A 13,826-nucleotide genomic window follows, 5' to 3' on the forward strand; every position below is an offset into this window, starting at 1 on the left:
AAGTCCTGGAGGACGTTCCCCGATGATTTACTGCCACAGTAATTGAAAGCCAGCAGTTACACTGGTCACCTCTGGGGAGCCACCAGCTACACTGGGGTCTGACGAGGGATCTGCAGTGTTCCCCGGACGCGGCGGGGATGGGGGGGACCGCCTTCGGACGGCGGCACGCCTCCCGAGTCACCCCAGACGGGGCCACACCGGCTTTCCCAGGACCGGGACATGCTAGGAGGTGTGCACGCTCCTCCACCACAGACCTGCTGAGCACAGAGCGCCCTGGGGCCTGGGGTGCAGCTCCCACAGACCGCTGGACCCCGAACCCCTCTGGGAGGGAGGGGAGAGGCGGGGGCACCCGGGCAGCAGGTGGGGGCCACGGTGCCATGCCCCCTCCCTGCACCCACTCCGCATCTACCTGCTAACCTGTGTGCAGGCCACCAGGGACCAGGCCGCCTTCTGCCTGAGCAAGTATTCTGCATGGAGGCTGCAGAGGGTGGCCCAGGGGGATGGGGGGCCCTGGCTGTCCTTCCATCCAAGGAGCACACTCCTTCTTGGGGCAAATTCTAGGCAGATGCCCGGGGAGGCTCCTCGCTGAAGGGTCTCACCCCTGTACTGTTTGGGGAGGTCCCCTACACGAACACAAGCTCACCCACGAGGGTTAGGTTTCCATTTCTTTCCACACTGCTTTCTTTCCTCTTTTCCATGTGAAGGGCTTGAGAACAATATCCAAATTCCAGGGCAAAGGTGCATACTGTTAGTCTCCTCTAAGATTTACAGTAACGTCCTCTCCTTGGACATCCGTTCCAGGCCAGGGCATCAGCGAGTCAAGGCTGGGCCTGAGAACACGTCGCGTGTAAGCACACCAAGCACAGACGTGGTGTGGGTTGCTGGCTTTTCACTGCTCACGGGAGAAATCGCCCTGAAACCCGCTGACGCACCTCGGCGTTACAGACACACGCGTTCCAAGGTAGGGAGAAAACAGAACACGCGTGCCCGCCTCTGCTGCCGCGGTGTCCTTCCCACCGCGAGAGAAAGGGAGGTGAGACGCTGGCACGACGCTCCAGGCCCGCCCGGCCCCTCGAGGTCCCCCCGTGCAGGGGCCAGGCCACAGGTCCCCGGCCTAATCCGGACACCATGCTGCTCTGAAACAAGGAAACCCTCTCACACTGTGCTGGAAGCCGTCCGGAGCTGGGAGCTGAACCTCAAGGAAGCGAGAGAGGTTGCCCTGCAGCTCCCTGGCCCGAGGAAACAGGCTCCCCAGAGGACCCTTTGCAAAGATGAAGGAGGCTGCTTGCTGCGGCCCTGGGACCTGGGTCCCACTAAACAGCTCAGTGGGGCCAGGGAGCATGACGGAGGCCTGGCCCCTTCCAAGAACAGCAGCATCCCTGGGACACCCGGGCCCAGGAGTCTCTCTGCAGCTGTCCTCACTCAGGACCAGTCCCTTCAGCATCCTCTCAGGGCCGGGTGAGAGCCTCTTGTCCTTCCTGCGTCCTCGGGGAGCAGGGCACCGTGGACGCCCGGACCCCTGGGCTACGGCAGGCACCGGGGGCAGTGTGGGAGCTGGCCTCATCAGCGCCAGCTCGGGCTCTCAACCCCCAAATGCCTCTGCAAGTCACAGCAAGGTTCAGGCGAGGGGGAGGATACAGGCAGGGCCAAGCCCTGGGGGCACGGAGACTTTTGTTTCAGATTGCACTCTGGCTCTGCCAACAGGAAAAACAAAAGAGGAATTGAAAGGTGCTCCTTGGGGAGCCAGGACTGACCAGAGGTGGGGGCACAGCAGCAGGCAGCTCGTGCCAGGCGTTGGCGGGGGGAGGGTGGGTGGACTGCGGCCCTCCCAAGGAGTCCAGGCTGCCTGCTCACTTTCCAGAAGGACCACTCCAATGCCGAAGAGATACCTTGCCAGCTAGGGCTGTTTCATCATTTCCTCAGAGCCAGGAGGGCCTGGCAGTGTGGCAGGAGGGCTGGGGCAGCTCCCTGCCCAAGCTCAGGGGCTAGGGGACAGAGGGTGGCCACTGAGGCTTCCGGCCCTCGGTCAGGGGCCAGAGCCAGGTCAGAGCTGACAGCATCCAGATGACGGTCTCTGGGCGAGTCCAGGGAAGGGAGGCCCTCACTCCCAAGGAATGGCTCCCCATGGTGCCACCTCCAGACACCTGGAGGGGTCAGGGCTACAGGAACCCCGCAGGAACAGAGCCTCTCCGGCTGCCCAGCTCCCCAACGCACCGGCGTGTTGTTGCTAAAGGGGCCCTGGTGAATGTGAATTGAGTTTATCACCCAATCAAGGTCGTAAACACAAGCCTGCCTTGCTCATCTTCAGCTATGAAAAGAATCTTAGTCCAGGTAAGCTCTCTGTCTCTCGGAGAGGTGGCGGCCTGTCTTGCTGGCCCAGGGCGCAGCCCAGAGCATCCAGCACGGCAGGAGGGAGGGGCCAAAGAAAGAGAGGAGCTGCAGGCAAACCCCGCCCATCCCCAGGGTGCAACTCGCTGCCCCCCATCTCTTGCCCGCTGGACACCCCCTCCCGGAACACTTCCATCAGCCCAGGGCAGAGGGACAGGGAGGTGCCCACAGGGAGGCAGCCTGGAGGAGGCCCAGCCTCCTGTTACAGAGCAGGACCAGAGGCCAGAGCTGATCCCCTGCCCCCACAGAAGCCACTGGAAGCACCAGGGCCAGGAAGCCGGGGGTGTGGGGGCCACTGGCCCCCTCCTCTCCCAGAGGAAGCCCTGCCGGCCCAGTGCAACAACCCTGGACACAAAGTCGCCCCAGCCTGGAGCACCACCCTCCACCAGTGAAGCCTGGCAAACACTCGTGGCCTTTACAACTGCTGCAGAGAAGGGGTGGGCTGGCAGCAAGTAACTTTTTTCAGGCATTCTCCAAGTCAGCAAGCCTCAACCGTCACTGGCTGGCCAGGAATCACAGCAGAAACAAGTTCAGGGTTCTCTGAAGTGGAAGTGAGGAGGATCTGGGAGGACGCCAGGGCAGGGGGTTTGGGGTGGGCTGAGGGAGGGTCAGGGGTCAGGGAAGCCGGGACCTGGGCCCACCACACCGGCCTGCCCTCCCAGCCGCAGGGGGCAGAAGCCACAGACTGTCCACACGGAAATGTGCTCCAAGGCCAGAGGCCCAGGCTGGCAGGGCTCCGGAAGGCCTGATAAAGCCCTCCGGGCGGGAGGCCTGGTCCTGGGCAGGTCACAGGTTCACTGGCCCCCAAGCAGTCCCTGTCGCCTGGATGCACCCAGATCCACCTGCCCAAGACCCCTGCCCACAGCCTGGCTCCCGCCCAGCCCAGGGCCCGCGCTGCCCTGCGAGTCCCACCCGGGGGCCTAGCAGGGACATAGGGGGAAAGTGGGCCCCCCAGGGTGAAGGGGCAGCGTCGGGGGAGGGGCGACAGACAGGCCCCTGAGCCAGGACCCCAGCCCCCTCCAAGGAGTACTCGGCCTTCAGCACCCAGGCGCTCCCTTGGATCCCCAGCGCCGGGATACTAAGGCCAAGAGAGGACTGGGGAGTGTGGACTGGCGAGAGAGGGGCCGGGTGGAGGGGGGAGACCCTGGGGTCCTTTCCCCCAAGCGGCAAAGCCTGGCTCGGGGAGGGCCCTCTGAAGGCCCGCGAGGACCCCGAGGCCTCCTCGAGCGCTTGACCCGATCGAGGCTCTCCTTTTCCGGCCGGAGGGTCCTCTCAAGCCGGGGCGCTCCCGCCCCCCACCCCGCCACCGGCCGGGGGCGCCCCTCATCCCGGCCCCCGCCCCCTGCGCCCCCCGCGAGTCCCGGTCGCCCCGCGCCCGCCGGGCGGAGGGGAAAAGTCGGCGAGCGTGCGGCGCCCGCGGGGGAAAGCGTTAATGGGCGGCCGGGTGGGAGCCGCGCGCTCGCTCGCCCACGTCACGCCGGTGCGGGCTCGGCTGACGACCGCGGCGCCTGGGGACGCCAGCGCGCTCGGCTCGCTCGCCAGGTGCTCCGCCTGGAAATGTCTCCATTAGTTGTCGCCCGCTCCCCGCCGGAGCGCGCGCGCCGAGCGGCCGCGCGGAGCCCTCGCGGGCGGCCGGCAGTGGCCCGGCGCCACCGCAGGTAGGCGAGGTCCCCGCGCCCGCCCCCGCCCCGGGGCTCCGAGACCCCTCCCCCCAGCCGGGGAGGCGGAGGCTCCGCGCGGCCGCCGAGGGGCGCGGGCGGCGGCGGCGGCGGCGACTCCCCGGTGCGTCCCGGGCTGCGCGCTGCTCTCCGCGGCCCCGGCGCCCGAGCGGCGCGGGCGGGCGCGTCCCCGGCGCAGGTAGGGAGTGGGCCCGGCCGCGCAAACTTTGCGAGGATCGCTCCTGCGCTGGGGGCGCAAAGTTTGCTGCCCACCGGTGGGGTCTCTGGAGGCGGCCGCGTCGGCCGCAAGTGGAGAGAAAACGGGGGCGGGGGCGGCTTGGAGCACGGGGGCCTCGCGGAGCCGAGGGTCTGCGCTGGGACGCCCGGCTGCCAGCCTTCCCGGCTCGGGCGGCGCCCTGGGAGCCAGCGGCGGGGCCGCGGTGGGAAAGCGGGAGGGAACGGGCCGGAGTGCCGGGCGTTTCGCGAGGAGGACTCATCCCGCGCGCCTGCAGCTCGCCCCGGGCTTCGGGCTTCGCGGGAGACCCCAGAGGAGCGGCTGTGAAAGAGCGACCCGCCAGGCTCGGGGTTCGCGAGTGGGGCTTCGGGACACCTAGAACGCCAGAACCCCACACACCGCCGGGTGTCCACGAGCGGTGGGCGGCACGCGCGCCCCCAGGGCTGGGCCCGGCGCCTGAGAGAGGAAGGCCCTACCCTGGGCTGCGAGCCCCCGCCCCAGCCTCCCGGCTCGGGTCAACTTCTCAGGGCTGGAGCGGACCCCTCACCCCCGCGCCGCGCCCGCGCGACTCTCGGGGCAGGGGAACGGAGGCCTCCGGGGACGACTCTGGGGACCGGTCAGACCTCGGGGGCTCAGCTGGTCTCAGGGGTGAAACCCTGCCGAGAGCAGAGAAGGATCAGGACCCGGCCTCTCTCCCCAGGGCCCCCCGTGGTTCCGACGGCCGACAGCACCCCTGGGCAACAAGGGAGCGCCAAGGACCTCTAGGATTGGGGGCTAATCGTCCTCAGGGCGCCCCCCAGCCCCGGCTCCCTTGGAATTCAGCAGGCCCGTGGGGGCTTCTGACCAAAGTCGAGGTGCTGCCTTGTCCGTGGGGAAGCGCTTGGCTTCTCCTGCCCGCGGGCGTGTTTAGAACCGGGGGTCCCTCGAGGAAGTGGGCTCAGGAAGCCGAGTCTATGCAGACAAGTTTAGCTTGATGGTGCCTGAGATTCTGACACTAGGTCTGTCCCGCTCTCGGAGAGAGATCCGGGGACTCAGCTCAAGCCTGGGCCTTTCAGGAAAGCACGCCGGAGAGTTATTCCTGCCTTAACTAGGGGACAAAGATGGCCCAGAAAGCACTGGGTTCCGGCAGACGGATCTTGACCGAGGCACAGGTTAGCAGCAGGGTGTTAGGGTGTGCCCGCGAGTGGAGACGGTGGGGGTAACCTGGCCTCCAGGGAGCTTAGCAGGGGCTGTGTGGGCGGCCCGCAAGGCCGGGAGATTCCTCCCGCAGCCCCAAGCTTCCCCAAACTGGGGGGCAGGCGGCCCCTCACACGGCCAGTCTGGCCTGGGCCAGCGCCAAGGATCGCGGTCAGAGGCCTAGGAAAGCGCCCCGGGCGAGTGGGGTTTCAGGGTCGGGGAAAGAAGACGGCTGGCGAGACCAGGGCGGGCGGGACTGCGAGTGTCTGTCCGCGCGCTCAGGCTGGAAAGGAAAACAGGAGAACTAGCGGCGAGGGTCAAGAGAGCCCCTGAAACCCCTCCCCCAGAGCCGCGCGGCCGGCTGCGCCCACCGCGCGCCGAGGGTGTGCAGGTCTGCTAAAATGAATGGTGCGTGTTCAGGGGCGCCGTTTCCCGGGAGAAGCGGCCGAGTCTCCGGGGAGGAAATGGGCGCGGCCTGGAGGCGGCGAGCCGTGGCCCCGAGGCGCTGGCCGCTGGGACCTGCGCGGTGGCTTCCTCCCCTGCGGCTGAGCGCTTACAATCGCCTGGCGGCGGTGGGGCCCGGCCAAGGGAAAGAAGCGAGGAAAGGATGCAGACGCCTTCCTCCAGTGAAGACGGCCGCTCTCTGAGCCCTCGGCCACCCCAGCTCGGGCGCCCTCCCCTCCCCCATCACCCTGGAAGAGAGAGTTGTTTGTAAACAATAAATAATGGAAAGTAGGAGGATGTTTCCTAAAAGCCTCAGCCGAGCAGGAAAACCGGGAGGAGAGGGGAGGAGGGCAGAGTGGGGGAGGGGAGGCGCAGCGGCGCAGGAGGGAGAGAGATGGAGAGATTCATTTCTGCCGAGAAGCCCCGGTGGCTACTTTCTTATTATTTACAGGAAGGTGATATTAGCAATTCAGGTGAGAAAGAAAGAAACGCGGCCGCCATGAAATCAATACAGAATTCAAAAACAATTATTAATGTCATTTGACTCCTGTTTTTTATATATCTCTTCCGGCTACAGAAGCTAAACTGTCTGAATAATTTGCATGGAGCGGCTATTCATTATTTCCGAGGATTTTCCTTGGCGGGCCGCTCGGACGTGGCCGGCTGCGGTCCAGCGCGATCGGAGAACTCGTACTTTTCATCTGTAAATTAAAGCAATTACGCAGCAGATATTATAGGATGCGTACTGTGGTCTCCAGATAGTCATCAATCACCTTGAACCAAGCTGTCAGAGCGGGCAGATTTCGTTTCTGGGAGGCAGGTTTGCAGCTGGGGAGAGGGCGAGAACGTCATCATTAATTAGAGGGTGACCCTGGGGCGATTCACAGGTCTGAACCCAGGGATCATTCCCAGCAAGTCTGCACAGCGCCGCCGCGAACGGCTCCCTCCCGGCGGCCGCGGGAGGCCCGGCCCGGCGGGAGCGGCAGGGGCGAGCCCGGGCCCCGCAGGGTGGCTGCGCCGAAGGCTGGCCTGGGTTCCGGGTGGCCCAGGAGTCCCCTTGCCGCCTGGGCGCCGGACTCCCGCAGGGTCCCAGGCCGGGGATTGGCTGGGGAAGCGCTGCGGTGTGCCCGCCACCGCTCCTTGCGCCCCGGGCAGGGAAGGGCGCTCCAGCCTGGCGCCCCGCGTCCCCTCCCCGGTGTCTAGGCCCGAAGGTGGCCGGGAGGAGCGAGCGCAGCGCGAGGGGCCCCGGAGCCGAGTCGGAAAACCTGCTCCTCGGAGCGCGCCGGGCTGTCTGGCAGTCCCGAGTTCAGCCGCGAGGGGCAGGGGGAAGCCGGGGGAGGGCGGCCCGCGGAGCGGGCGGGGGCGAGCAAAGGGAGGGCCGGTGCGCCGAGCGGGAACGGACTGGACGAGGAGGGGCTGGCTCCCCCGGGGCCCGGCCGCCGGCAGCGGCAAAGCCTCTGGAGCCACCGAGCCCCGGGGCGGCGGGCTGCGAGGAGGGCCCAGGCCCACACACTCAGGGCACTCTGTCCTCCAGCTGCAGACGGTGCGCCGTGGCCGCGCGGGTGCTGGAACTGCGGCCCGCTGTGGGGTTCGAACTGCTGGGAGGCTTCGCCCAGGCCCCATTAAACAATAGTCGCGGCGCGCCGCCCTCCGCCGCCGTGCGCCGGCCCGCGGAGCTGCCTGCCTGCCTGCCTGCCTGCCTGCCTTCCACCTCGAGGGGCGCGCGGGGCCCAGGCCGGCCGGCTGCGCCAGCGCCGGGCTAATTTTAACTGTTGATTACGTCTCCCGCGAAGCCTCACTCGCACACCCCTCGTCCGTCTCATTTGTAATTGAGACTAATGATTACAGTGGGGCGGGAAGGAGCAGCTGCTCATTAATTAATTTCTAATTAAAAGTCCTCCCGTCCTCGGTGACTAAGGAGAAACTCAGTGCGTCGGGGCGATGTTGACTGCTCCTCGGAGGAAATTCATTTGTTCCGGCCGTTCGCCCTCCGCCCCGGGCGGCATGGCCGCGTGTCCCCGCCCCGCCCGTTCGGGCCGGGGCCGAGTGACCCCCGCGTCTGTGGCCGGGCCGGGCTGCGCGGCGTGGGGCTGACGTCAGAGCCTCCGCCGCTTAAAGCCGCGCACCGCTGACTTGACGGATTCGCACGACTCTTTTTTTCCCTTTTTTGTAAAATATGTATTTGTGTCGCCGCTGCGAGGCCGGTCGGTCCCAGTGTCCCCTCCAGGCTCCGGACTGTGAAGCTGAGAGGATCGCCGCGGCTCACTTTCCTCTCCACTTAGAAAAGTTTACCGAGCTTGTGGCTGAATTAACCAGCTCTTCTGCTTCGCCCTCCCAGTGTCTAGAAGCCCGCGGCCCCCGAGCAGTGGCCGCGCCGCGCCGGCCCCCTCGCTCAGGACCCTGCCGGCCCCGCCCGCCGGCCCCGGGCCCGCCATGTCCTACCCGCAGTTTGGGTACCCCTACTCCTCGGCACCCCAGGTAAGGGGGCCCCGCTAGACCAGCCACTGGCTGTCACCTCCCAGCGAGCGGGGCCTGTGCCGCGCACCCCTCGCGACCCACCCTGGGGCGGGCAGAGGCCGGAGGAACCCCGATTGGCAGGGCCCCCATTTCCCGCTTTTGTTTGTCCCCCACCCCTTCCCGGGCTCTGAGACTGTGCCCCGGGGAGCCTGGGGACCCAGGAGAGGTGGCACCCGAGGGCGTGCGCGCTGAGGCCTTGGAAACTCCCCGGGGCGGGGGGCGGGTGTGAACATTCCGGCCGGGAGGCGCTGGGCCCCACGTGGCTGGAGGAGGAAACAGGGCGCACCTGCGTCCTGGAAAGGGGCGCGCAGACCCGCGCCGACGGTGGCGGCGCCGAAGGACACGGAGTGCGCGCGCCCGCGGCTGTGCGTGGGGCGGACGCAGGCCCAGGGACTCACCTGGAGTCCGCCCCCCCCCTCGCTGCTCTCTCCGCCAGTTCCTGATGACCACCAACTCCCTGAGCACGTGCTGCGAGTCCGGCGGCCGCACGCTGGCCGACTCCGGGCCAGCCGCCTCGGCCCAAGCGCCCGTCTACTGCCCCGTCTATGAGAGCCGGCTGCTGGCTACTGCGCGCCACGAGCTCAACTCAGCCGCGGCGCTCGGCGTCTACGGGGGCCCCTACGGCGGCTCGCAGGGCTACGGCAACTACGTGACCTACGGTTCCGAAGCGTCCGCCTTCTACTCGCTGGTAAGGGGAGTGGGGGTGCCTCGCAATCCTTCTTGCTGCCAAGCTGGCCCCTACCGCCCGATTTGCCAAACTCACTTTCCCCAAACTCGGGACGCGAGGGGCGAGTCCCCTGGAGCCCGGGCTGTGGGAGGTGGGAGAGGCACGCCCCACCCTACCCTAACCCTAGCCTTCAGGCCTGGTCCTTCAGGGCGCAGCAGCCCCACGGTTGGGGGATTCTGGCGAGTAGGGCCTTGTATTGAATGTGCGTATTGTTTTCTGTCTGCTCGCGATTGAGTTGGGATCAGATATGTGGTTCTGTCGCAGCTCGCTCGGGCCTGTCCCCCACCCGGTCCCCTAACCCCCCTTCTCCGCGCTGGGCTCCTCCCCACTTCCACCCTCCCTTCGCCCTGCGCCCCCGCCCAGCCCCTCCTCTCCTAACGCCCAGTCGCTCCGGCCCCCAGCCTCTTCCCCTCTCTCCATCCCCCCTCCCCTCTTCCCCCCTCCCCTCTTCCCCCCTCCCCCTCTCCCCCTCTCCCTCCCCCTCTCCCCCTCTCCATCCCCCCTCTCCTCCTCTCCCCCCTCCCCGTCTCCGTCCTCCTTTCCCGCTCTCATTCCCTAACACCCCAACTCTGCTCCTCCTCACTCCACATCTTGGGGCTCCTTCGCGCTGCCTGGGCCCTCAAGGGCAGCCTGGGACTAGGCCAGGCGGCTGGGGGTGGGGGCGAGATGGCGGCTGCCCAGGGGTCTGCGGGAAGCCCGCCGGAGCCAGCGTTCCTAGGGGAGGGGTCGAGCTGGGTCGCAACCCGGAAGATGCTCCGACCCCAGGCTCACCGGCTCCTACAGAACAGCTTCGACGCCAAAGACGCACCGGGATCCGCACATGCGGGCCTCGCTCCCGCTGCCGCCGCCTACTACCCGTACGAGCCGGCGCTGGGCCAGTACCCGTATGACAGGTGAGGGCCACCCCCACCCGCGACCCCCGACCCCCGCGCCACGCCCCTTCTGAAAGTTTGGGCGACTGAGCGAGCGGCCTTCCCAGGGTCAAGCTCCAGCTGACCCGGGGTTGGGCGCACCCGCCTCCTAGCGAGCCCGTACCGCCGGCTCCCCGCGGCACCCACGCCGTCTTTCCGACTCTCAAAGCCCAAACTTCGGCTGCCTCCCCCACCCGGAGAGACTCAGCCTGTGCGGTGTGTCCCAGCCCAGCCCACCGCCCCTACAGAGGTACCCTTGCGCACCAGCAGACGGCAGGCCTTCGTGGAGCGACAGACACCTGTAACTGCAGACCTCGCACGTAGAACCTGAGGGCACTATGTCCCCACAGGCGCTCGGGCCCATTTCTGCCACGGGTGGTGCGCCATTGGGTTTTTCGAGTCCCTGCGATGTGCTTTCCTGGTTTCAGGATCAAAGGGGCCCAATAAAGGACCTCGCAGAGACATGGGTGTCTGTAGGGTGACAAAGACCTGGCTGGCCTTGCGCCCTGCTTCTCCCCCACCCACTGGGACCTCTCTGACTTCATATAAGTTTAATCAAATGTAAACATTAAAAGGCAGCGCGCACCTGGGTAAAACCCATACCACCATAAACACACAACCCAACCCACCCCCCCACGACCGGGACTGAAAGCCACGTGGGCTTGGCCCTGGCCGCCGCCCGCGGTGCGGGGGCCGCTGCCGGCGCCCCATTGCCCAGCCTGTCCCCAGGTACGGGACCGTGGACAGCGGCACGCGGCGGAAGAACGCCACGCGCGAGACCACCAGCACGCTCAAGGCCTGGCTGCAGGAGCACCGCAAGAACCCCTACCCCACCAAGGGCGAGAAGATCATGCTGGCCATCATCACCAAGATGACCCTCACGCAGGTCTCCACCTGGTTCGCCAACGCGCGCCGGCGCCTCAAGAAGGAAAACAAGATGACGTGGCCTCCGAGGAACAAGTGCGCAGATGAGAAACGGCCCTATGCCGAGGGCGAGGAGGAAGAAGGGGTCGAGGAGGAAGGCCGGGGGCAGCCCCTCAAGAGCACCAAGGCTGAAGGTACCTGGGAAGCTGGCGGTGTGGGGCCTGGTCTCAGGGCGGGGCCTCCCTGCGCTTTCTCGCGGGTTCTTGGACCTCTAAAGGCGTGGGATAAGGCAAGCCCCTGGGCCTAAGCTGCGAATGAGTGCCCTGGCCCCGAGGAAGGAAGGCCGTGTGAGCCAGGGGACCCGAGCAGTGAGCTGGGAGCACCCGTAGAGATCCAAAATCACCCTGTTTGGTAGGAGGCCGGAATCAGATTGGTCCCTGTTCTGGGGACCAGGCGCCTGGAGGAGATGGGAGCTAGAGGAAATGCGCACACGCTTTTCCTTGCTCCAAAGTGGCCCCTAACCGTTCGCTCAGAACCGGGAAGGAAGGTACCGGGTTCGGCTAACCGCCACCCCCTCTCCCTTCACTGGTCATTCTTTCTCTGCTGGCAGAGCCCATCGGCAAAGGCAAGGACCTGGAGCTCAGCGACTTGGAGGACTTTGACCCCCTGGAGGGAGAACCCCCAGAGTGCGAGCTGAAGCCTCCCTTCCAGCCCCTGGACGGTGGCCTGGATCGCATCCCCACCGGGCCAGAAGGGACCAGCGCCCCGGGGAAGGAGGCTCCGGGCGCCCTCCGGATGCCCCTGGCCGCGGGGGGCGGGGCCGCTCTGGACCAAGACCTGGAGAGGGCCCGGAGCTGTCTCCGGAGTGCGGCGGCCGGGCCGGAGCAGCCGGCGGGCGCGGGCACGGGGGGCGGCCCGCAGGCCTGCGAGTCCAAGCTGGGCTTCGCTCCCGCTGGGGCGTCGGGTGGCCTCGAGGCTAAGCCGCGCATCTGGTCCCTGGCACACACGGCCACCGCGGCCGCCGCCACCGCCTTCAGCCAGACTGAGTTTCCCTCATGCATGCTCAAGCGCCAAGGCCCCCCCGCGGGCCCGGCCGCCCCCTCCTCGGCACCCGCCTCCTCCTCGCCCGCGGCCCCCGCCGGGGCCCTGGATAGGCACCAGGACTCCCCGGTAACCAGTCTCAGAAACTGGGTAGACGGGGTCTTCCACGACCCCATCCTCAGGCACAGCACTTTGAACCAGGCCTGGGCCACAGCCAAGAGCGCGCTCCTGGACCGGGGGCCGCTGGGCCGCTCGCTGGGGGCGGGCGCCAACGTGCTGACCACGCCCCTGGCACGCCCCTTCCCGCCCGCCGCGCCTCCCGACGCCCCTGCCGCCGGCGCAGCCAAGGACCTGCTGGCCTTGCCCAAAGCCGGCGGCAAGCCCTTCTGCGCCTAAAGGGCTGGGCGCTCGGGCGAGGAGAGAGCCGGCGCTCAGGCCGCAGGCGCGAACGTGGCCTACCCTGTTTTTACCGAGTGTCCAAAGCGAAGCGAGAGTGCGGCGCAGCTCAGGCCGCCAGCCCTCCCCGGAGGGAGCTTCTGAACTGGAGCTCCCGGGCCACGGACAGGAGTCGGCCGGGCCCTCCCCAACCGAGGGACCCGGCCGGACAGGGCTGCTCTCAGAGCAGCAGGGAGACACCCTGAAGCATAAAGTTTACGTCCAAAAGTTTACATGCGAAGACGCGTCGTTCGAGGCCCGTTTGTGTTGCTGTCCCCTCTGGGTTTGAGGCCTGCCGCTGTTGCTCGTGAAGACTCCTCAGCCTGCTGACCTTCCGGTTTTATCCTCAGCACATACTTCTCACCAACAGCCCTTCACCGAGTTTACACTGTTGCACACTCTTAACCCGATAAAATTGTTTTTTTAATGTATGTTCACACCAATAATTGCCTGCTTCAGAGGCTGATATAACAAAACCAATAAAACCGAGTGATGGTGTTTGCATTGCAAAAGGAGCACGTGTGAAACCCAGCGATTTGGAAACGTGAGAGAGAAGTTGCCCATCACCCCATCCCCGAGGGCAGCAGCGGGAGGCTTACAGAGCCCAAGACCGAAAGTGAAGCCATTGTTTTAAAAAACAGTCACACTAAACTCAGGATTCTGCAGTGTTTCCGATTAGAAGGTGATGAGAGACCCCAAACTTTTCAACTCTCCTCCAGTGCCAGACCCCAGAATTTTGAGAAAGTAAAAGTTTTTTTGGCTAGATTAGAAAAACTGTTAAACTTCCAAATTGCCTGGCACTGTGCCCTGATGGGGGAGGGGTGTGCGGCCGCCACTGCCCTCAGCCCCTCCTGAGCGGAATAAGCTGCCTCCCGCGGCCTTGGGGCCTCCGAACTCCGCCGGGGAGGGGATGGGGCGGGGGGGGGGGGGGGGGGGGGGGTCAAGGCGGGACTCAGGAGGCGGGGATGGGGGACCCGCCCCCCGCCCCTATGCTCTCAGCCTCCGCCATCGGCAAAGCCTGCAGCGCCGGTGCGAGAGAGGGATGAGCTAAGTAGACGGAAGACCCCAGGCAGGACTCAAAGGAAGGCCCCCGGGAGCGGGGTGGGGAAACGTGGGCCTTCCCTGCCTCATCTAGGTCCTTGCAGACCCCAGGCTTCGCTCAGAAACTCGGTTGCCCCACCCCACCCCACCCAGCGGACCCCGGTTCGCCAGCGGTCTTGCAGCTCGGATCTGGAGGGAAATCGCTGGCTTCCTCCCCGAGGTGGACTCTGCGGAGTTCCCTGCCCCCCGCAGGCTTCTGCCCCCCCCCATCACCCCACCCAGCTCCTCCTCCCCACGTCGCGCAAGCGGCCCTCGAAGACACCAGAGGAGCTCGCAGTGGATTCAGCGCTGGCCCTCGCCTGCCAGCTTTCTTGTCTAAGGCTCCCCCG

General features: G+C 66.5%; 1 protein-coding gene across 1 annotated transcript; it reads left to right on the plus strand.

The window, feature by feature from the left end:
- The first annotated feature begins 8,334 nt into the window (after positions 1-8,334).
- On the plus strand, positions 8,335-12,357 carry IRX4 (iroquois homeobox 4). Its single transcript, XM_061129729.1, has 5 exons — positions 8,335-8,379; positions 8,855-9,106; positions 9,929-10,038; positions 10,786-11,114; positions 11,531-12,357. Exons 1-5 carry the CDS (start codon positions 8,335-8,337, stop codon positions 12,355-12,357), a joined length of 1,563 nt encoding a protein of 520 aa, XP_060985712.1.
- Positions 12,358-13,826: the final 1,469 nt, after the last annotated feature.

This window comes from Dama dama, chromosome 25 (genome assembly GCF_033118175.1).
Source record: "Dama dama isolate Ldn47 chromosome 25, ASM3311817v1, whole genome shotgun sequence".
NCBI classification, from domain to species: domain Eukaryota; kingdom Metazoa; phylum Chordata; class Mammalia; order Artiodactyla; family Cervidae; genus Dama; species Dama dama.

Excerpts from the sequence above, each read along its gene's own strand:
- IRX4 (XM_061129729.1), top strand. The coding sequence starts at position 8,335 with ATGTCCTACCCGCAGTTTGGGTACCCCTACTCCTCGGCACCCCAG. Across the intron at positions 9,107-9,928 it reads CGTCCGCCTTCTACTCGCTG|AACAGCTTCGACGCCAAAGA; the intron begins GTAAGGGGAGTG and ends CGGCTCCTACAG. Across the intron at positions 11,115-11,530 it reads CAAGAGCACCAAGGCTGAAG|AGCCCATCGGCAAAGGCAAG; the intron begins GTACCTGGGAAG and ends CTCTGCTGGCAG.